Genomic DNA, 20,966 nt, shown 5'->3' on the forward strand with positions numbered 1-20,966 from the left:
CCAGAGCCCTTGGCTGGGTCTCAGTAACAGAGCCCTAACAGTGACCTTTCCCAACCGACATTCCTTTCCCCAACCTAGCTTTGAGGGGGTGGGGAGACACTGCTGCTGCAGCAGAACAGGAACAGGGTCAAGTAGAGGGCTCTTCTCTACTCTAGGTGTCCAAGACGGGTGGGAGAGCACTTCTCCCTCCGGTTCCACCACAAAGGCAGGTGTTTGCTGTGGTTCCGAGGGCCAAGCCTTCCTGCTGTCTCTCGTCCATTTCAGGGCCTTGAGCTGCTTGGAGAAAGGCCGACACTGATGCCTCCTTCAGCCACTTCGTTACCCTCCAAAACCTTAACAAAAGCTGATGGCAGGGAGCAGAAAGGGAGTGAGCGCAGGAATGGAGCTGGCCCCAGGGGAGAGAAACGGAGATAGCTGGGCTGTGGTTAAGTCATTTATTGATTTTATTTCTAAAACCCACATAGCGCCACTTTGCCTCTTCCAGAGCTTCAAAGAGCTAATTAACTGCCCAATGAGCCCACCAGGGAAACCAAGCTTGTGGGGGGGAAACAATGTGATGAAGCCGAGGTCAAAGAGGGTTGCCAGGCCCCAGGCCCTGCCCCCATTCTGTCAGCTAAGGACAAAGAGAAAAGATCTCCCTGCTCCCTTTCAGTCAACTGAAGTTTAGGGCTTGCTTAGGGAGACCCAGGGAACAGGTCTGGGTTCTGAGGCTTCATTAACCCCCGCGGGCCTACCGCAAACACAGGCACCCTGGACGGGGCCCAGATACCCAGGCTCTGCTCCAGATAAAACAGCAGCGGCCAGCCCCAGCCTGAAGCTGGAAAGCAGCCCGGGCCAGCACTGTGTTGTCCCCACTGGCCAGGAGCCGTGGGCAACAGGAGCTTGCTGTCCCTCAGCCTCCCGGAAGGAAGGAAAGCTAGTGGGAAAAGGCAGGCCCCAGCGCAACTCTCCCCAGGGGAACTGTAGCAAAGCAGCAGCAGCTGAACAAGACCCTCACTGCCCCATGTTATGTCCTGAGATGGATTTTTCTAGTGCCACCATGGGCCCTATCTACTACCCCAGACACGAAAGACCAAAACAGCCTGAGACCCTCTGCGAAGTGCTTACAAAGCACAAGGTGGGGCCCCTTCTCCTGCCCCACCTCTCCCCGAAGCCTGCAGTGCTGGCAGGCGGCGAGTCACCAGCAGAGACAGAAAAAGCCACTTGGCGGTTTTAATTTTAGCAGCTCTGAGCCTGACAGGCAGGATTAGTTGGCTTGACCTTTAGTGCCGATGCCTCCCTAGGCCCAGGACCTCACAGTCAGGTGGCAGCTCCCAGGCACAAATCACAACTGGAGCTCATCGCATGTGGAGGTCCAAACCCCAGGGAAAGGCCTTTGAAAGGACAGAGACCAGGGAGGGGGTCACCAGGTTCTCAGCCATTAACTACGAAGGCAGAGGGAGGAGGTGGGGCCACCCACACACCAGCTTCCCCCAGCGAAACTGCACAGGGAGGTAGACGGGGGCTTCCTTCAGCAAGGTCCCAGAGGCTCTCCAGGAAGAAAACGACAAGTGCGGCCAGGAGCTGAACGCAGGTAAGGTAACTGGTGCTGGTGCTGATGGTGGCAGAGGGGATTTAAAAGAAAAGGAAATAAACAGACCCAGAAAACCACACTGCTCTTTTATTCAATGAACATCCCCCTTTAACGCAGTGTTGAATCATACACCAAAAAAAAAAAAAAAAGCCCAGAGAAATTTCTGCAGATAAACCAGTGAAGAGAACGCGCATTATACATTACTGTCAACATAATCACTCCATGAAGAGGAAGGAGAAAAAAAAGGAAGCAGAACGGAAAACAAGGGGCTCAAACCCCTAGACACTGCAAAACACTGACATTTGGGACTAAAATAAATTTGAAAAGGAAGCCTTCCAGGAAAGAGAGGAACAAATGAAATCTGAGGCAGCTCAGGTGCTCAGGGGCGTGGAAAGGGCGCTCCTGGCTGGCAGACAAGCCCACGGCGGCGTAGGCGGCCCCAACTACTGGCAGGGATGCCAGGACGGATATGGACCCTGGACATGGGGGTCAACCTGCTAGTCTACAAAGGTGGCAGACAAAACCCCACGCTTAAAATTAGGAAAAAAAAAATCTCAGGGCGACTATGGCACCTTGAAAATCTTAGAACCAAAGGAACCCCCCACTACCCTGACATTGATGGCCAAAAGCCTTTGCCTAAAAACCATTTGTTCCTCTCTCCTTAGAAAGAGAAGAACGAGGAATGAGAAAAGGGAAAGAAATCTAATTGCAGCAGAAGACCGGGGAGAGCATCTCCTTGGACGGAGTCTGAAGAAAGGAAAAGATAAGGAAATAACAAAGGAAAAAGAAAAATTTAATAAAAAATTTCACAATATGGAGCCAGCGTGTTCCGATTCCGTCCATAAAAATAACTCAGGCTGCTTTGCCGAACCATCCTGTCCACCAGGGGCGCTGCTGAGGCTGTCTGCCTGGAAGGGTCACCAATGGGCGCGGAAAGTCCTCACTCTCATGGCTCGGGCCATCGCCGCCGCGGGGAGGGATCCTGGCGGCCCGGTTTGGGGAGAGGCAAAGGGATTTGGGTGAGGAGAGAAAGAAGACAAAGAAGACACTCGATGCTACGGGGCGCCAGGAGAGCCCAAGCTGGCGCCCCTACTACCACCTGCCCGTTCCTAAGTGAGGCCTCAGTCGCTTGGCCCAGCCCGGTGCGTGCACACACACACATGCGTGCACACAATCACATGCGTGCGTCCCAATGTCTGGCTCCATATGGTGAGGTTCGGCGTGTGTTTAAACGAGACCAATTCTCTCTCTATATAATATATATTTTCTTAAAAAACCGAGTCTAGTTCTGTGGTGGAGGCGGTGGGGGAGCTGGAGGCATCCCGAAGGGTGGCATGCCCGCCACCCCCATGCCCATCATGGTGACAAAGTTAGAAGGGTCCATGGGAGGCGGAGGAGGAGGGGGCGGGGCATACATCATGCCGGCGGAACCAGGCGGTGGAGGCGGCGGAGGGGGAGGGGCCCCGGGCGGCAGAGGCGGCTGGACCCCTGGGGGCAGGGGCACCATAGTGGGGTTGCCTTGCATCTGAGGGGCTCCTGGAGAAGCTGCGGCAGCCGCCTGCTGCTGTTGCCATGGCGGGATGGACCCTGTGCCAGCGCTCGTGGTGGTAGTCGTCGTATCTGGGGTGGTAAAGAAGCCCAAGGTCACACGCGCGGGGGCACACCGCGGCTCTCTGCGGCTGCTGCCTTGGGATGGGGGGGCGAGGGACGCCTGCTCCTTGCTTGGCATGCGGTACGGTGGTGGGGGGCGGGCGGGCGGGGCTGTCCTGACGATGGGGGTGGAGGGGTGGGCAGGACTACCCTGGGGTCAGCCTCAAGGTCTCTAGGCTTAACAGAGTAAGCCCTTTGTCACCAATGCCCCTGGAAGGGCTGAGGGGAAGGTACCAGACACAAGAACCGGCTCTGACATCCCTCCGCCCATCCGCCGCCACCACCGAACGGCACATTCAACCTCAAGGCCACGGTTACTCTCCCCGCTGCCCGATCCCGATCCCATCCCCGCAGTCTCTCAGGCCCCAATCACATCCCTCTCCAGAGCAGGCATGCACCACCCCCAACCCGGGCCTAACGCATAGGCTTGGGCCAGCCAGCAGCTCACTCGGCAGAGAGCCTGGACTTCTGGCACCCTACCTATGATGGCAGCTCCCCTCCAGGCCCCCACAAACCTCTCCCCAGACACAACCACACCGAACATCAGCTCTCCTCCCCGAGGCCCCCAGGGGCCACAAGGCCCTTCTGTTTACCCTGCAGCAGAGACCAGAGTCTCACCCCAAGGTGTCTGCCTGCCCGTCTGCAAGGGTCTCTCACTCCTCTCATCCCCCTCCCCCGCAATCCCACCCACCCCCACCAGCCCAAAATATTCCACTCACTTTGCTGCCATGGCAAAGGGGTACTGGAAGCCATACTGCTGCTGGGCGGAGGGGGTGGCGGCGGCTGCTGCTGCTGCTGCCATGGGGGAAGAGGACCAGAGGGAGGGGGTGGAGGCTGCCCACTGGGAGGCGGCGGCGGCGGCGGCATCATGCCCATAGGCGGCGGCGGCATCATACCTGCAGGCAGGTGGACACAAGGGTGAGGCCTCAGGAGAGAAGAGGGATTTGCGACAGAGCCCCCACTCACTCCCAGGCCTGGGACGGGACACCCCAAAGTGAGCAAATGGCCAGGCTCCATTACCTTTTCCTTGATGCAGGCGATAGACCCCAGAGCCCACAGGCGTACTTCCCAGGTACTGATCTTGATGGAAGGAAAGAGCAGGAACTTAGCAGGACATTGGAACTGGCCAGGGAAGACACCGCCCCACCAAGAGCTTAGCCGCACAGCTTGCGATCACTACCCTCACAAGGGCAGTTCTGAGACTCCGCCCCTAAGCAGTAGGCTTGTGCCTACCCCACACACAAGTCCCTCCCTGAACCAGGATGGAACCTTCTTCCTGACCTGGAGCCCAAGCCTCGGCAAGAGACTCAGTACCAATACCCGACCGCTCCGAGACCTGCTTCCAGTGTGCAGTGACGATACAAACCCTTGCTTATCCCAAAGCCCCAAGGTTTCTGGTCTGACACTTACTTACCCATTGGAGGAGGGCCATGGTGCCCAGGTGGGTGGGGGCCCTGGTTCATCGGTGGTGGCGGCGGCTGCATCCAAGGAGGAGGGGGTCCATTCGGGTTGTGCTGCATGGGATGTCCACCGTGCCCGCCCGTCAGGCTGGGTAACGGGTGTGGGAAGCTGTGCGGGCCACCTCCGGGCCCACCAGGGCCACCTCCGTGCATGCCATGGTAGGGCCGACTCTCTGACGGGCCAGAATTCATCCAGGGTGGGCGGCTCTGGGTAGTGGACATGAGAGACTACGTGAGAGCATTTCCCGCCAGCGTCCCTGCCTGCTCCCCCTGGTGGCAACACTGTTCTTTCGGCTATGCCACAGGACCAGGACACAAGGACAAGATCTTCCCCAAACTGAGAGGTCCCCAAACATTCCTGACGTCCCGAAAGAACAATGTTGCCGCCCATGTCCACCTGTTCTACCCAAAGCACCTGGCCACGTCCCCCCAGTCTCTTCGAAAGACAAGGGGGGCCAGGCTACGAGAACCAGCCCTTGAAGCTCACCGGCGGAGGTGGATTGTTGGCAGGAGCAGCGGGCCGAGGTGCACTGGCCAGGGGTGTGGTGGCGGGCCCAGAGGTGGAGCCCACAGATGCGGGCACAGGTGCCTCCCCCAGTTCAGCCATGAGGGACAAGTATTCTTTATCCATCCGCGCTTTATCCTGAGCTGACTGGGGGTCACCAGGCCTGAAGGTGGGGTGGGGGACACAAAGAGAGAAAAGGAAAAAAATTCCTTAAGATAGAAACCTTTACTGTAAGAAATTTACACAGAGGAAGTTCTGAGGAATTCAGTCACCCTTTCTGACCCCTTCCTCAAAAGAGTCTCATCAGCGCTTCAGTTCCATGCCCAGCTCTGCAACTGGGATTACCTACCATATGTACCTCTGCCACAGCAGAGACCCTTAGGGCAAGAACAGAGGAGACAGGAAGCACCAGACCAGAGCCAACCACGCCAGCCAGGAAAGCGCAGGTTTTTCCAAAACAGCAAGTTTCATCAATTTCTACATTCCAGGTTTGAGGGAAGGAAAATCTATGCAAGACCGGAGCAACTGCCAGAACTTCCTTAACAAAGCTTTTATATTTGCCACCCAAAGTAGAAAAACATTGCTATCAAATCTGGTTCGCAACTGGTCAAAACTCCACAGGATTGCTGTCTTCTTGTACCAATCTTAAGCAGCAAATGGCAGTTAACATTAAGCCACTGTGAAAACACCTATACCCAGAAGGGAAGTTTTCCAGTTTCCCTGGGCTCAAGATAAGCAATAAAACAGGGATGTTCTGCATCAGCTGTTTCTAATCATCCTGGGCTTTAAATCACACCATTACAGACCACATTCACAGAAAGAAAGCTTCTCTTGGGTCTGCAGGTTAACAGGAACTGTCCTGTATTCCACGGGCTACCAGGAAACCCTCACCTTTGGAATTTGCAATCGGAAGCAATGTGGCCAGCCCCTCCACACTTGGTACACACTGTGGTATTGGTAATGCTGCGGGTCTCCGAGCTCTGCCAGGGTCTTAAGATCCTGTTGAGAGAAAAAAGTCACCTGAAGGGCTATGGCCAATCACCCTTCCTCCATAGGTACTTCAGGTCTCTGTGCACTCCCCTCTAAACTGATCACATACATACCTGTTATCGTCTTCCCGAAGGGTCCCATTCAAACGAGCCAACTCTCGAAGCTGCATCTTCCGTAGATCGTTCTGGTCCTCAGGAGTCTCGATACCCTGCTTCAGGATGTTTCTTATCTGGTGGAGATGCAACGGGCACAGTTATATAAGTCCTGGGACTACCACCTAGAATTCTGGCTAGAGACTTCCTTTCTGGCTCCCTCACCTGTTCTACTGCTTTCTTCACATTCTCCATGGTATTGGCAGTAACCAGGGCATGAAGCGGCTCATCTTCTCCTGGCAGCATCTGGCCATCTTTGCGCCCGACTTTCCCTTCTTTCACAGAGCCTTTCCCCCGGATCATGATCTTGGCATTACACTCCTTCTCTATGTTCTTCAAGGTGTTCCCTCTGTCAAAGGCAGAAAAGACCGCTGTCATACCTGACACACAAATTCACATGCCAGAGTGGCTCGCTGGGCACTGGAAGGAAACCGTGAGTGCAGAGAATGGGATTTTCCCACCAAGAGCTCCATGATCTCTAAGTTAAGGTCACAGACACAGCAACCCTCAAGATTTGACTTCTCTGCGGTGAAATCGGGAAGTTAAAGAGATTTTCTCACACAAAGGCATGCACTCAGCCAAAGTGAACATCCTACCCAAAACAGGAAAATAAGCCACCAGTGGCACCCAAATAGGCAGAAGACAGATACATCTCCCAGGTCCTTAGGAATTCTATATTCCAGAGGATAGTAGTTACTCACCTGGGCCCAATCAGCAGCCCCACAAAGTTGATTTCTGGATACTCATCTTGTGGAATCATTACTTTATCGCTCACACGTGTTGCTGGAGGTCTAAGAAAGAAAAGACTCATAGACTCTGCACACTTCCAAGATGACACAAATAGAGAGCTCTTCTAGAACTAAACCTTGACACCACGTGTTAATTACAGGTGACTGGGGGTAAGGAGTAAGAGGTTAGTACCAAAATTGCTCTACCAGACCACACCTAATCCGCAGGTGTCCTTGTCCCAGATCACCTGGCCCCTGCTTACTTGTAATCTGCAGGTGGCTTGAAATCAGGGTTGAGGGCAACCATTTCCGTGATGAGGTTATGCCGCTCCTCTTCAAGCTTTTTGCGGGTGCGGAACTCACGAGTGTTAAGCCGCTTCCCCTCGCTATTGTAGATGGGCTCAGGGGAAGGGGACCTGTGGGAAACAGACCACCATCACTGTTCTGCCTTCACTTTTCTCTCATTCCCACATGGGCTAAAATAAGTCTTCCCCAGCCCCTCTGCCTCTCAGACCCTAACTCAACACTCTTCGGAGGAACCGACCATAACGTGTGCTATTCACGATCGTGTGGAATGGGGAGGTGGAAGCTGGCTTAGCATTAGGGGGACTGGGGTGTGTGTGAGAAAGAAAAAAGTAGTTTTGCTTCTAAAAGTGAAGAGAGGAAAAAAAGTCTGTCCTTCTGGGGGGAAATATCTAGATTGTAAATGGCAAGGACAGTTATCATCCTCTGGAGTCTTCTTGCCAAATACGAATTTGCTTTCATTTGAAAAAAAATTAACATTACAACTTTATGAACCACGGAAACCCGAAGTTTAGGCAAAACGTTTACTCTTGCAGAGCTCATGCCCTATCAGGAAGAGAGTCTGTACCCCTACCACATAGTAAGTATGAGCTCTTTAACCCAATGCAACTGGGACTCAAGGCTACTGCAGCTACTTGGCCCCCACAATGGAGAGAGATGGTTCAAGGCTTCGTCTCTGCTTTTCCTTCAATGGCCTGGCTGGCTGTGTCCAAGGCCCAGGAGTCAACCTGTTTTCTGGCTGTTCGAGGTTGGGGAGTCTGGGTAGAGAAAACCGTTAAATTGCTAAAGCAGCTTCTGTGAGAGGCTGCAAATGCAGATTTGGTCAAGTACTTGTCTAGGGTCTGAACCTGCAAACAGCAAGGGGAAATCCTATGATTCTCCACCAGAGTTTACAAGTCCAGAAAGCAGATTTTCTCTCTCTCTTTTTTTAAGGAGTAAAATGCTGTTGCTACAAGTAAAAAATAGTAACGATAAAATGGTCAGTTTACCACAGCTGGATTTTGCGGTAATTAAAAAAAAAAAAAAAAAGAAAAGTTACACTCCTAGAATTCTGAGTTAAGATTACAAAAAGGACCATAGCTTGATATTCTGAATGAAAATTTAGTAGCAGCTGCAAGAAGGGAAGAGACCATGTGGATCAGGTTATTTTAAAAACATCCTGAAAGTAGTCAAGACTCCTATACCCTTGGTTTAGTTGAGAGAACCTTGCCTAGTTGGAGAGCAAGGACTGAACTCGGCTGCTCCCACTGTCTTCAGCCTAAAGGGAACCATGTCATACCACGTTACACACACGATGGAATAAAAGGTCAGGTTTGTTCATGGCTAATGACGGCTAAATGACACCTCCGTTTCTAGCATTTGTATAAACTGTTAGCACAATCCAATAATAGTGAACAAAAACAAACATACCCCAGCTTATTAGACTATCATCTTATACATTTAAGTCTATAAGAGATTTTAAAACATTTTTAACTGTGCAACTTGAGCAAAATCAAAATGGCATAAAGTGGCTTCATATTGAGAATACACCTTCTTAAGAAATAATCTTAAGTAAGAAACTCATAGCATTTCCCTCCAACCTGGGTTCTTTCAAAGCAAAACCATCAGGCATTAATTAGGGCCTCTTTCAAACTGAATACAAGGGAGGAAAAAAAACTCTGCTCTGTTTTTATTTCTAACATGCTTGACGTTTCTAATTCCCACCTCATTCATAGCTGTCTAGAATTAAGCATTTCTGGCTAATCACCAGTTTTACCAGCACCAAATTGGTCATTTAAAGGTCCTGCAACAGTGAACCTCTTTCCAAATTGTGGAATTGAAAGGCAAAAGCCAATATTCTAGAGGTCAGATTGGCCCAACTTCTTCGCTTTGAATAGGCACTGTTATTATAGATCATCTAGTTTCTAATCCAAATTCTCCAGGAAGCAAAGAAGGTTTGTTAAAAATTCAACTTTTTGAGGAATTGCCTGGTAACCTGTAGACATGTCATTAAAGGGAAAAAGGCCAAAAAGACACTAACAGTTGTGGTCTACAACCTATAATTCAAATCTTAAAAAAGTCAAAATATAAAACATAATACAACCCTCCAACCAAAATCTACTGGTGAAAAAATAATAAATTTAATTAAATAAAATTAAAAGCGTCAATATGGAGAAATAAGTTAATTTGTTTCCTGACAAAGGGCAGCAGAAAGATGCTTAATTGAGTGGCTTCTAAAACCATTACATCATCTTCCTGATTTAACAAGTTATTAAAATGGGTAACAAAAGCCAAAAACACTACTTTTTAAAAGCAAAGTGTTTTGAACTATGCTGCATGCACTAAGAGAAATTTCACTGAGAGGGAGGCATACTGCCCTTCTATTAAATGGACCAGATTTTAGCTGCTCAAATATCAGCCTGCGAATAAAATTCCTGTTTAAAAAGTTCATTTCCCTCAGACTTTTTAGACTTTTTACTTTTCAGAGGTGAGAGAAATTATAAACTGAAATGACAAGACCACAGCTGTTTGAAGACCACACTCCCTTTAAAAAAAAAAAAAAAAAAAAAAAAGTAATTTAGGGTTGGTTGCTTGCCTTCCCAAAACAGGTGAGAATATTCTGGCCCCTCCCAACACCCCAGGCAATGGCCAAGGCTGAAAATTAACTGGCAGTGAAGGAAGTTGGTTAGAATCTTGTCTATTTTAAAACCATGTCAAAACCATGAGCAGGAGACTGCAGCAATGAGCTGACCAGAATGAATTTCTGGCCTACTCAGATTCAGTGATGCTCAAAAATATTCTTATTCCCTACATTGTGAGGAAAACTTTACACCTGGGCTCTCAGCCAAAACAGGTACTGAAATGGCTGGTTAACGGGCCACCTCACTGTCCCTACCGGTGGGTAAATCAGGTTAAAAAACCTACATGCTTACCAAATGAAAACCGGTTGTCCATTTTCCTGTTAACTTTCGATTCTGCTAGTAATTAAATTTCATTCCAATTTTCTAACTGATGACTGACCATATATACTGCTAATTTACACTCTAGTTGCCAGAATGGTCACAGTACCAGTCTTCTTACTAGGATTTTATTGAACTGACACAACATGTTGCCACCAGTAAAATGTATTGAGAAAAAGGTAAAAGCGTTACTGTCAGCTGGTTAAAACTGTTTCCCAACCTGTCCTCAGGGTTAGGGGGGATGCCCAGGTCTCCTGTGCGCAGTTTACGAGTCAGGTCTTCTATCTGCAGTTGCACTGGAAGAAACCAGGTTAGGAAAGAAAAAAAAAGGATGGAAAAAAGACAATGTTACCAAAAAACATCTCAAATCTCAACAACAAGCATGAAGAACTCGGAGACTTTGAAAGGGACGACTGATCAGTGAACACATTGAGGCAAAAACCCCCAACCACCTATTGGCAGGAGTCCATTTACATCTATAAGTATCTTTCACTTCAAAATGGTTATCACTTAAGGAAGCAAACAATTTGTTGGAAGAGGGGTTAGCAGTATAGACTGTTCGCTAAGGCTAACATCAAAGCAATTATTAGGAGGTGTTTCACCTCTCCCTCCCCACCAAGGCTTGCTATACAATTGGTACCCAGAACTAAAGCACGTTATCACCAATATCCTGTTCCCATCAAATTACATTCTTGAGTGCAAGACTCTTAGAGTTTATTTTTCCTTCATTAAATATTAAACATAACCCAAAATGAGACTCAATTAACATGGGACAAGGAAAAACACCAGTTAAGCAAAGATCATTTTCATTGATACCAGACTTAAAATTCCTTAAATAAGACATTTAATAACCAATTCAACAATCTCATATAAGTTTGTACATACTCTTTGTGTAAAACCAGATCCAAAGGATCTCCCAATACCTGTTGTTTTTTATTCAAATTTTATGACAATCCATATACCTTAATAAACCAGTAACCGTTACGATGCAAGAAGTCTGTTTTTAGACTTGTTCCTTATGTGGGGAGTAAAAGTAGGGGTGCAGAGGATGAAAAGTATTGGTCAAAGACAGTATGTGTGGCCCTCAGACCTTGACAAATGAGGCTGTATGTGAAAAAGAGAGATGAGGGTTTCACAAAAGTTCAGTGATTCCAGGGGAATATTACCCAGATGTTTTCTCAAGACAATGGCACTGCAGAGCCAAACCACTTTCTTCGGCATGCTGAAGACCACCTGTTTCTTACCTTTGTAGTATCTGAGTGTTCTAAACAGATACTTCTAAATAAGGGCAAGTTTTACTGGGTTGGGTTAAAGTTGAGTTGGCTCCGAGAATTAATGCATGTCTAACCCCAGACACCCTTCTAATTTTAAATACATCCCACAGGGATATATCACACAGCCACTCAAACTCTGAAGAAATGAAAATCCACATTAATATCAAGAGAAGATATTGGGGGCATTCTGTACAGGGCAGTATGTACCATGAAAGACAGAAATGCAGTAAGACACACATGGGCCCCTAAGCTCTTTTATGCCAGAAAAGTTCTGACTTGGCAGTCAAGTATTAGCTCAACAGCTCAAGGTGAAAGTCACCTTCATGGAGATAGGCAGTCATCTTAACTGGACTGTTAGGGGTGTGGGATCTGATCTAAGGAAAATTGCTGGCACTTAAATCAAAAGGCTGCTATCTTCCTTGGAGCAGAGACCTACAGTAGCCTAGGCTCTGATTCTCTCTACTTTGATTATAGCTATAAATAGCCCTTAGGGCCCAGAGCATTAACTCCCTCCAAGGGAAGAGAGCTGGAGATGTAAAGAATGAGTTTGTTTTTCCCATTTTCTACATCTGCTTGTGTCCTTGGGATATCACTCCACTAGGAACATCATAAGGTTATCAAGACCCAGACCAGTCAAATATGAGACATAAAGGGATGGGTGGGAATAGACTGAACAGTGGGGAAAGAATTATTAGTATTGTAAAAAAGAGATAGACAATTCCAACACCTCAAAATTCTCAGCAATCTAGAAACACAAGAGATTAAGATCCTCAAGAACAACAACGGCCTTGAAGTTTTTTTATTCGTGAAGGCCACAACCTCACGGGTCTAGGAGGCGTCTGCCCTAATTTACTCCAAAGGGGATGTTTATTTGGTTAGTAGGAAATGTTTATCAAGTGAACTTTTTTGAGACAGCTGCACAATTACATAAATAAAGGTAAAACTTGCATTAATATCCTAGTATTTAAAAAAAAGGTAATTTTGAGGTTAATTTCATTTCTACTGTGGACATTCTTACTTCTCAAAATTTCTCAACAGTTAAGATCTTTTATCCTAACCACCTCATTATTCCATATCCAAGCAGTATCCCTTTCCCTGCAGAGTTCTTTAGTAGTAAACACAAGAGCCCTCATTTCAAGACAGCTCTCCACAAAAGACCAAACCAGAAAAGATGCTAAAGGAAAGGTTAAATTCATCAAAATGGTAAAAAAGGGGTGCACTGTAAACACACTTTCAGAACCACTTTTTGATTAAACTGAGCTTTTTTTTCCCTTTTAGAAAGTACCTATAAAAAATAAAAGACCACATTTTAGGGAAGGGAGAAATATGAAATTATGGTGAAAGGCCATGCTGTGAAAAAGGTACTCGGTTTACAATACCTGCAGTGTTCTCCACTGGGGCCGTGTCCAGAGAGGCATAAAACACTCACCTCATCAACTGGCAATGAACAGCAGCTGAAAAGGGTGGGGTGGGGTGCTGGACTGGGGACTAGTCTCACTAAGTGGGCCCCTCTACCCTGCTGGCACTCATGGAGAACACTGCTGTTACCAACAGACCAAAACAAGGAGCTACAAATGCAGGACTCACAGAGCAAAAACTGATAGATTATACCAAAGTCGCAAGTACACCTGACCATACCTCCTCTCAAAAAAGAGAAAACTTTAAAGTCCCAAACTTTCAACAGATAAAATGTTGCTCAGAATAGTAACAATCCGAAAATGCATTTGGGTGCAGAACGTGTATTTACCTATATAAGCTCTTTCTTGTTCCCGAGTAAGTCCAGGGGGGATAACTGTAGGCATTCCTGGAATCACCGTCTTCTGTTCCATTGTGTCTTGGTTCCAGCGGCTCCTCTTCCGCTTCTTACTGGGAAAGTCTAAAAGAAATAAAGTTCATCAGATGCAAATATAAACCAGCAGAGTAACTACCAAAAGAATTTTAGGATACTTATGATTATTACACACAACCTCAGCAGACTGTGAAACTGAGAGCTTGACCTAAAATGGAAATGGCAAAGAATGGAACACAAACCTGAGGAGTCAAGAGACATGGCCACTAGAAGGGGACCTGGACCTGGGTCTGAAAAGTTAACATTTCACATTTGTAATTTTTGTCCACAGAAATTCTGTGAAGTACGTAAACAAGGTAACAAATCTCAATGCATAAAGTTTCAAGTAGTAAAATAAAATACTGAGAAGATAATATACTACGTGGTTGTCCATAAACACCTTAACAGCCCCAGGGGAGATAAGAGTAGACTAAACATTCAGACAAACGTGTAAAGCAATATTGGGACCTGCTGGCTCCTCCCACCTCCCCATCAGTCACCTGTCTAAAGGGGCCAAAACACAACTAAACCTATAGTTACTAAGTGAAAAACCTGGATTCTTCAGCAAGATCACTTTTTTCTCAGAAATTTAGTCAAGATCAGCAGTCAATTTTCCTGGCCAGTTGGACACTTAGTATCTAAAAGATGTATCAAAAATTCAACAAAGAGCAAGGTATATAAAAGCCAAATCCTCCTTCTCCAGTACACAGGCAGAAACTCCCTAGCATTTGGTACACAAAAGTGTTCTCCTCAGGGGCCAGACCCAGGGGGAAAGCCTCAAGAGGGGAAGGCATGTCACATTTCTTAGGTAGATAAAGGGAGATTAGGAAACGAACAGAATTTCCTCCCCCAGAAAGAGCCACAAAAAAATCAGACCCAACCATCCTCTGAAGACTTTCAACCTCTTTGGTTCTCTGTAGTGAAAACCCTGCCTTACTGTAGCAATCGAGGAGCTACTCTGGGTACTCTTCTCCCTTTAGAACTCTTCTACAACCAGGAAAAGGACGCTCCACGTCATCAACTGACCCTTTCACACCTTCCAGACTTGCACACCCAACACCCCATCCACTCACTCGACCCCCTCCACGCCTCTCCCCTACACCAGGGGCGGAGAGCAACAGGGGGTCCCCCCCCCCCACCTAGGTTTTCAGGCTGGCCGCAAAGTCCGGCCGCCACACTGCGCCTGCGCACAACAAACTTCCTCCCGCCGGGCCCCCACCCCTAACGCGCGGGCGCACTCGAGGCCCGAGAACCCGGCCGCGCGCCCCGTGGCGCCTCCGCCCGGGTCTCCCCGTGCGCGCGCGCCCCAGCCGCGTGCAGCCGCCGTCGCCGCCGCCGCGCGCCCCTCAGCCGGCCGGGCCCATCCGCGCAGCGCCTGTCGCGCTCTCTCGGCCCGACTCACCTCCTCCGCCACCGGCCGGGCCCGGCTGCTGGTCCTGACGCGGCGGCTGGGGTGGCGGCGGCGGCTGCGGTGGCGACACGCGCTGGTAGAGCGGCGGCGGAGGGGGCGGCTGCGGCGGCGGGTACGAGGAGCCCGGGGAGGGCGGCGGCGGCTGCTGGGGAGGTGGGGGGGGCGGCGGCGGCGGCGGCGGCGGCGGCGGCGGCGGCGGCGGCGCCGCGAAGGGGAAGGCCGCGGTCAGGGCCCCCACCGAGCCCACGGGCGGGGGCGGCGGCGGCCCGGACACCAGCAGCCCCGTCCCAGGCCCGGGAGCAGGCGGTGGCCCCGGCTCGAAGCCCCCTTTGGGGCCAGGGAGGCCCAGCTTACCCAGCGGCGTGGCGTTCGCTCCGGTCGCCATGGCGCCCCCCAGGGACCGGCACCGGCGGCTCCTTTTCGGCGGCGGCGGCGGTTTCTCCTTCGCGAATCTTCTGGGGGGAGGGGACCTGACTGTGCTGCCGCGGAGCGCGCGGAGCCCGTCCTCTCACGCGGCGGGCGGCGGCGGCGGCGCGAGACGCACAAAGAGGGAGGAGAGAGGGCGCCGCGGGGGCGGGCCGGGGGCGACGGGGCCGGAGCCTGGATTGGGCCGGGCCGAGGCAAGGGGTCGAAATCGGCGGCCTCCGATTGGCGGAGCCTTAGCCCTTCTCGATGCGCGCTGGGATTGGCCGGACCGTTAGGCCAGGCGAGGAAATGGCGGCTGAGCCTGGAGAGCTGGGAGGTGTCGCAGCGCGCACTTCATTTGTTACTGCGCGAACTGAGCTCGGAGTCCAGAAAGGCGGGGATAGGGTGGGGCAAACTCTGTGACGTGTGGGGGCCAAGCGCTCTCCCATTGGCTGGAGTTGATGGAGTCAAACTCGGTTGCGTCGTAGTGTCATGGGATTGGCTGTCGCTGGTTCGATTCTTTTTTCTACTCCCTTCCCCTGGGGAGTAGTTTCGCTGGGTTTAAGCGAGAGGTCGCGACGCAAAAGCCCGGGCCGAAGGAGATTTAGGGTCGCGGGGAACGGAGCAGCAGCGCGCATGCGTAGATGGCTCAAAACCGCCTCTCAGCACTTGGCTTCACCTTCGACCCTCGGGTCCGACGCGGAAGCCCTTGGTGACGTCAATCCTCGATTCCCTTGGTAACCCAGAACCGAGGGACGGGGGAGGGGCTGGCGCGGTTGGGTAAACCAGATCCGTTGACAACTCAGGTGAAAGGGGACTTACTGTTTTTGAAAAAAATAAAAGTGGAAAAATCAAAAGCTATGAAATAGTCTTGTTGACGGATTAAGGAACGATATCTGAGCCGATGGAGGTACACATATCTTACGTGGAAAGCAATATGAGGTTGTCAATTCCAAAATTAGTTAATTTTGATTAGAATCCCAACGAGGTTGGGGTTGATTAAATCATCTTTAAGTCATATAAAATAACTGAAAATAGTGGGGAAACTTGTAAACGAGATTATGGCGGAGCTTGCCTTTCCAGATAATACACAGTATAAAAGACAATAATGAAACAATGTGTTATTGTTGTAGGAAAAACAGATTAGTGCAACAGAATAGAGTCTGGAAATAGATTCCCTACAATACCTACCAAAAAGGTGGTATTTCAATTCAGTAAGGAAAAGATTTAGCTAGTAAATGGTATAGAGTCCTAAATCTAAACAATAAAACAGACACGATACAATTTAGGAGATTATCAGGGTCATCTAGGGGTAGAGACTTTATGAAGACAGGAAACTCAAAATATAAAGAAAAAATATACTTGATTACCAAAGAAAGTAAACCTATGATAGAAGTCAACAGACAATAAGACATTAGGAAAATATACTTACCATACATATGATACAGAGCTAATATCTATAATATGCAAAGAAGTCTTGAAAACTAATTAGAAAAAAGACAAAAACAATAGAAAATGAGCAAACACTGAATAGGCAAGTCTCAGAAGAGCAAATCTGAACAGCCAAAAAAACGTGAAAGGTACTAACAGCCCAAGCAGGGGAATGCAAATTAAGGTGATAATGAGAAATCTTTAAATAACAATCAAATAGAAAAAAAAAAAAGTGCTAACACCTACTATGAATTCTTTTTCGGAAAGCATTCTGTTATCTGTTAAAATTGTACCCCTTGCAGGAAAAATTAAACCTTTCAATGTAGCACTCCAAGTCCTGGGAATCTGCCCCAAAGCAAGGCATGTGATTATATAATGTAATGAGTTCAAAGTCTTCTACTGCATTTACTGCAGCCTTGTTTGTAATGGCAAGAACCTGGAAACGAAGTAGATTACCATCAATATGTGAATGGCTGAATAAACGAGATCACCCATAACTGGGATTAGTAGGCAGCCTTGGAAAGCAGTTAATCCACCAGGTTGGTGAACATATTAATGTAACAGGAGGGTGATGCATCCTGACTCCACGGGTCAGGGTGAAGCTCCTGGGCTCAGGACTCTTCCAGACCTTGCCACCCAACGCATGTCTTCATCTAGCTGTTCATTTAAAAGTAGCCTTTAAAATAAATTGGTAATCATAAATATTGCACTTTCCTGAGTTCTGTGTGTCATTCTAGCAAATCATTGAACCTGAAGGGGGGCTGTGGGAACCCCTGAATTTGTAGCCAAGTTAGACAGAGATGTGGGTAGCCTGATGACCCGGGACTTGTGATTGAACTCCTTAACTTGTGGGGTCTTCCCCAACTCAGGTAATTCATGTCAGAAGTGAATTGCAGGGGACTTCCCTGGTGGTCCAGTGGTTAAGAATCCGCCTTCCACTGCAGGGGACATGGGTTCGATCCCTGGTCGGGGAACTAAGATCCCACATGCAGCAGGACAACTAAGCCCACGCGCCGCAACTACTGAGCCCCCAGCCACAACTAAGACCTGACACAGCCAAAAATAAATAAATTAATTTTTTTAAAAAAAAGAATTGAATTGTAGGACATCCAGTTGGTATCAGAGAATTGGTGTCAGAACATAAAGAGTAAGAAGTTTCAGGATTTCCCTGGTGGTCCAGTGGTTAAGACTCTGCCCTTCCACCGCTGGGGACACTGGTTTGATCCCTGGTTGGGGAAGTAAGATCCTGCATGCTGCGGAGTGCAGCCAAAAAAAAAAAAAGGTTTTGACCCCTACCTACTAATCCCTGGCGTTTTCTATCTTTTAACTCTAATCTGATAGTTCAGAAACCCCAGGCCCCTGGCAAGATCAGGAGGTAGTATCATGCAGCTAGCTGAGCCTAGAGGGAGCAAATCCATCGCTGTTCACCACAACCAACCGCCCCCTCCGCCCCGCATCCAGCCTTTGGAGAGCCCCGTACATGATTCCATTGCCTGAATTAGGAATAATAATATCTACAATGGAGTGAGCACACATGATGCACCAAGTACTTTTAATAACTTTTTTCCTCTGGAAAACCATGTTTATTTACAACTCCCAATTAAAGGTAATTTGAACAAGGTGGGGGGGATGGGTATTGGAATTTGTGAGTTAGCTACAAATCAGAAATAATAGCAAAGTAGATATGTACAAATCACATATCTGGTAAAGGACTTTTATCCAGGGTCCCAAAACTCAACAATAAGAAACAATTCGTGGGCTTCCCTGGTGGCGCAGTGGTTAAGAATCCGCCTGCCAATGCAGGGGACACAGGTTTGAGCCCTGGTCTAGGAAGATCCCACATGCCACAGAGCAGCTAAGCCCGTGCGCCACAGCTACTGAACCTGTGCGCTAGAGCCTCCGAGCCACAACTACTGAGCCTGGGTGCCATAACTACTGAAACCCGCACACCTGGAGCCCGTGCTCTGCAACAAGAGAAGCCACCGCAATGAGAAGCCCGCGCACCACAACAAAGAGTAGCCCCCGCACGCTGCAACTAGAGAAAGCCCGCGCACAGCAACGAAGACCCAACACAGCCAAAAATAAATAAATAAAATAATTTTTTAAAAAAGAAAAGAAACAACTTGTGTGGTGATGGAGGTGTCAACTAGTTGTAATCATTTCACAGTATATATGTGTATCAAATCATCACACTGTATACCTTAAACTTCCATGTTGTATGTCAATTATATCTCAATAAAGCTGTAAAAAAACCCTATTTTTTAAAAGCAAAAAATTTGAATCGACACTTTACCAAAGAACTCACTTTATTGTGCTTTGCTTTACTGCACTTTGCAGATTGTGTTTACAAATTGAAGGTTTGTGGCAACAGTGTCAAGCCAGTCTGTTGGTGCCATTTTTCCAACAGCATTCGCTCCCTTTGTGTCTATCTGTCATATTTCGGTAGTTCTCACAATATTTCAAACACTCAACCAGCAAAAAGATACAACTCGCTGAAGGATCAGATGATGGTTAGCAATTTTTTTAACAATAAAGTATTTTTTAGTTAAGGTGTGTATATTTATTAAAGACATAATGCTATCGCACACTTAATAGACTATGGTATAGTGTAAACGTAACTTTCACATGCACTGGAAAACCAAAAAATTCACGGGACTCCCTTTATTGTGGTGGCCTGGAACAGAACCCGCAGTACCTCTGAGGTGTACCTGTAGATGGTAAATAAGCACAGGAAAAGATGCTCCACATCATTAGTCATGAAGGAAATACAAATTAAAACCACTATGAAATACCACTACATATGTGTTTGAGTGGCTAAAATTAAACAAGACTGACAATACCAAGTGTTTGCAAGGACTTGGAGGAGCTAGAACTCAACTACCCTGCCGGTGGGAATGCAAACTGGTACAACCACTTTGGAACACAGCTTGGTAGTTTCTTAAAAAGTGAAACAAGATTTAAAATAATATTTTTTTAATTAGAATTAAACAAAAAAGAAAAAAAGAGAAAAAAAAATGAAACAACACCTACCATATGACCCAGCCCTTCCACTAGAAAGCATTTACTCAAGAGAAATGAAAGTATATATCCACACAAAGACATGTACGTGAATGTTCATAGCAACTTTATTTGTAATAAATAGTCCAAAACTGGAAACAGCCCAAATGTGTATCAACAGGCAACTAGCTAAACAAACAGTGGTATATCCATATGATGGAATACTACTTGGCAATAAAAGGAATGACCATTAATACATGCAACAACATGGATGAACCTCAAAATAATGATGCTTAGTGAAAGAAGCCAAATAAAAAAAGGAATACATACAATATGATTCTATTTATATAAATTCTGAAAAATGCAAATTCATCTATAGTGACAGAAAACAGATCAGTGGTTACTTCGGGATGGGGAGGCAAGGAGGAGCAGGAGGCCCTGATTAGAAAGAGGAAGAAGCTTTGGGGGTGATGGAAATGTTTATCTTGATTGCAATAATGGTTTCACTGGTGTATATGTGTGAAAGTCATCAAATAGTACATTTTTAATATATGCAGTTCATTGTGTGCCAATTATACCTCAGTAAAGCTGTTTTAAAAGAAGCAACAGAAGAAAGCAGCTACAGAGGGACCTGCCCATAGTTTGTCACTGGAACATTGATTTCATTATCTCCACTTGATTTTATCATCTGGGAAAGGATTATGTTGCCTTTTTGGTTTTGTTTTTTAAGCCATTACAGAGTTTTTTTGTTTTGTTTTGTTTTTTTAATTTTTATTTATTTATTTATTTATTTCTGGCTGTGTTGGGTCTTCGTTTCTGTGCGAGGGCTTTCTCTAGTTGCGGCAAGCGGGGGCCACTCTTCATCGCGGTGCGCGGGCCTCTCACTATCGCGGCCTCTCTTGTTGCGGAGCACAGGCTCCAGACGCGCGGGCTCAGTAGTTGTGGCTCACGGGCCTAGCTGCTCCGCGGCATGTGGGATCTTCCCAGACCAGGGCTCGAACCCATGTCCCCTGCATTGGCAGGCAGATTCTCAACCACTGCGCCACCAGGGAAGCCCGATTACAGTTTTTTTAAGTGCTTACTTTAAAATATCTAAACTTACGTTTTCTTACTTTTTTTTTTTTGGCTGTGCAGCGTGGCATGGGGGATCTTAGTTCCCAGATCAGGAAGTGAACCGGTGCCCCCTGCAGTGGAGGCACGGAGTCCTAACCACTGGACCACTAGGGAATTCCCTCACATAGTATTTGATACATACAGAAGGCTGTGTGGAACCTTATGTGCATTAGGAACTGAGCTATAAATCGAATGCTCATGAACCCA

General features: G+C 47.8%; 1 protein-coding gene across 15 annotated transcripts; it reads right to left on the bottom strand.

Annotated features, from left to right (window-relative positions):
• Nucleotides 1-1,638: 1,638 nt before the first annotated feature.
• Nucleotides 1,639-15,576, bottom strand: SF1 (splicing factor 1). Of its 15 annotated transcripts, XM_036859718.1 has the most exons (15): nucleotides 15,168-15,574; nucleotides 13,606-13,653; nucleotides 13,322-13,450; nucleotides 10,521-10,596; nucleotides 7,322-7,474; nucleotides 7,032-7,121; nucleotides 6,496-6,679; nucleotides 6,292-6,407; nucleotides 6,080-6,187; nucleotides 5,171-5,351; nucleotides 4,634-4,911; nucleotides 4,244-4,303; nucleotides 3,943-4,119; nucleotides 2,989-3,193; nucleotides 1,639-2,555 (listed from the first exon to the last, which is right to left on the bottom strand). In XM_036859718.1, the coding sequence occupies exons 1-15, from the start codon at nucleotides 15,196-15,198 to the stop codon at nucleotides 2,520-2,522; spliced, it is 1,872 nt and encodes a 623-aa protein (XP_036715613.1). In that variant the 5' UTR covers nucleotides 15,199-15,574; the 3' UTR covers nucleotides 1,639-2,519. The 15 variants fall into 15 exon arrangements, with proteins under 15 accessions (XP_036715613.1, XP_036715609.1, XP_036715614.1 ...); XM_036859714.1 differs by having other exon boundaries at nucleotides 1,639-3,193; nucleotides 4,638-4,890; nucleotides 15,168-15,576; XM_036859719.1 differs by having other exon boundaries at nucleotides 1,639-3,193; nucleotides 4,244-4,298; nucleotides 4,638-4,911.
• Between the last annotated feature and the right edge of the window lie 5,390 nt (nucleotides 15,577-20,966).

Source organism: Balaenoptera musculus, chromosome 8 (genome assembly GCF_009873245.2).
Source record: "Balaenoptera musculus isolate JJ_BM4_2016_0621 chromosome 8, mBalMus1.pri.v3, whole genome shotgun sequence".
Taxonomy (NCBI): domain Eukaryota; kingdom Metazoa; phylum Chordata; class Mammalia; order Artiodactyla; family Balaenopteridae; genus Balaenoptera; species Balaenoptera musculus.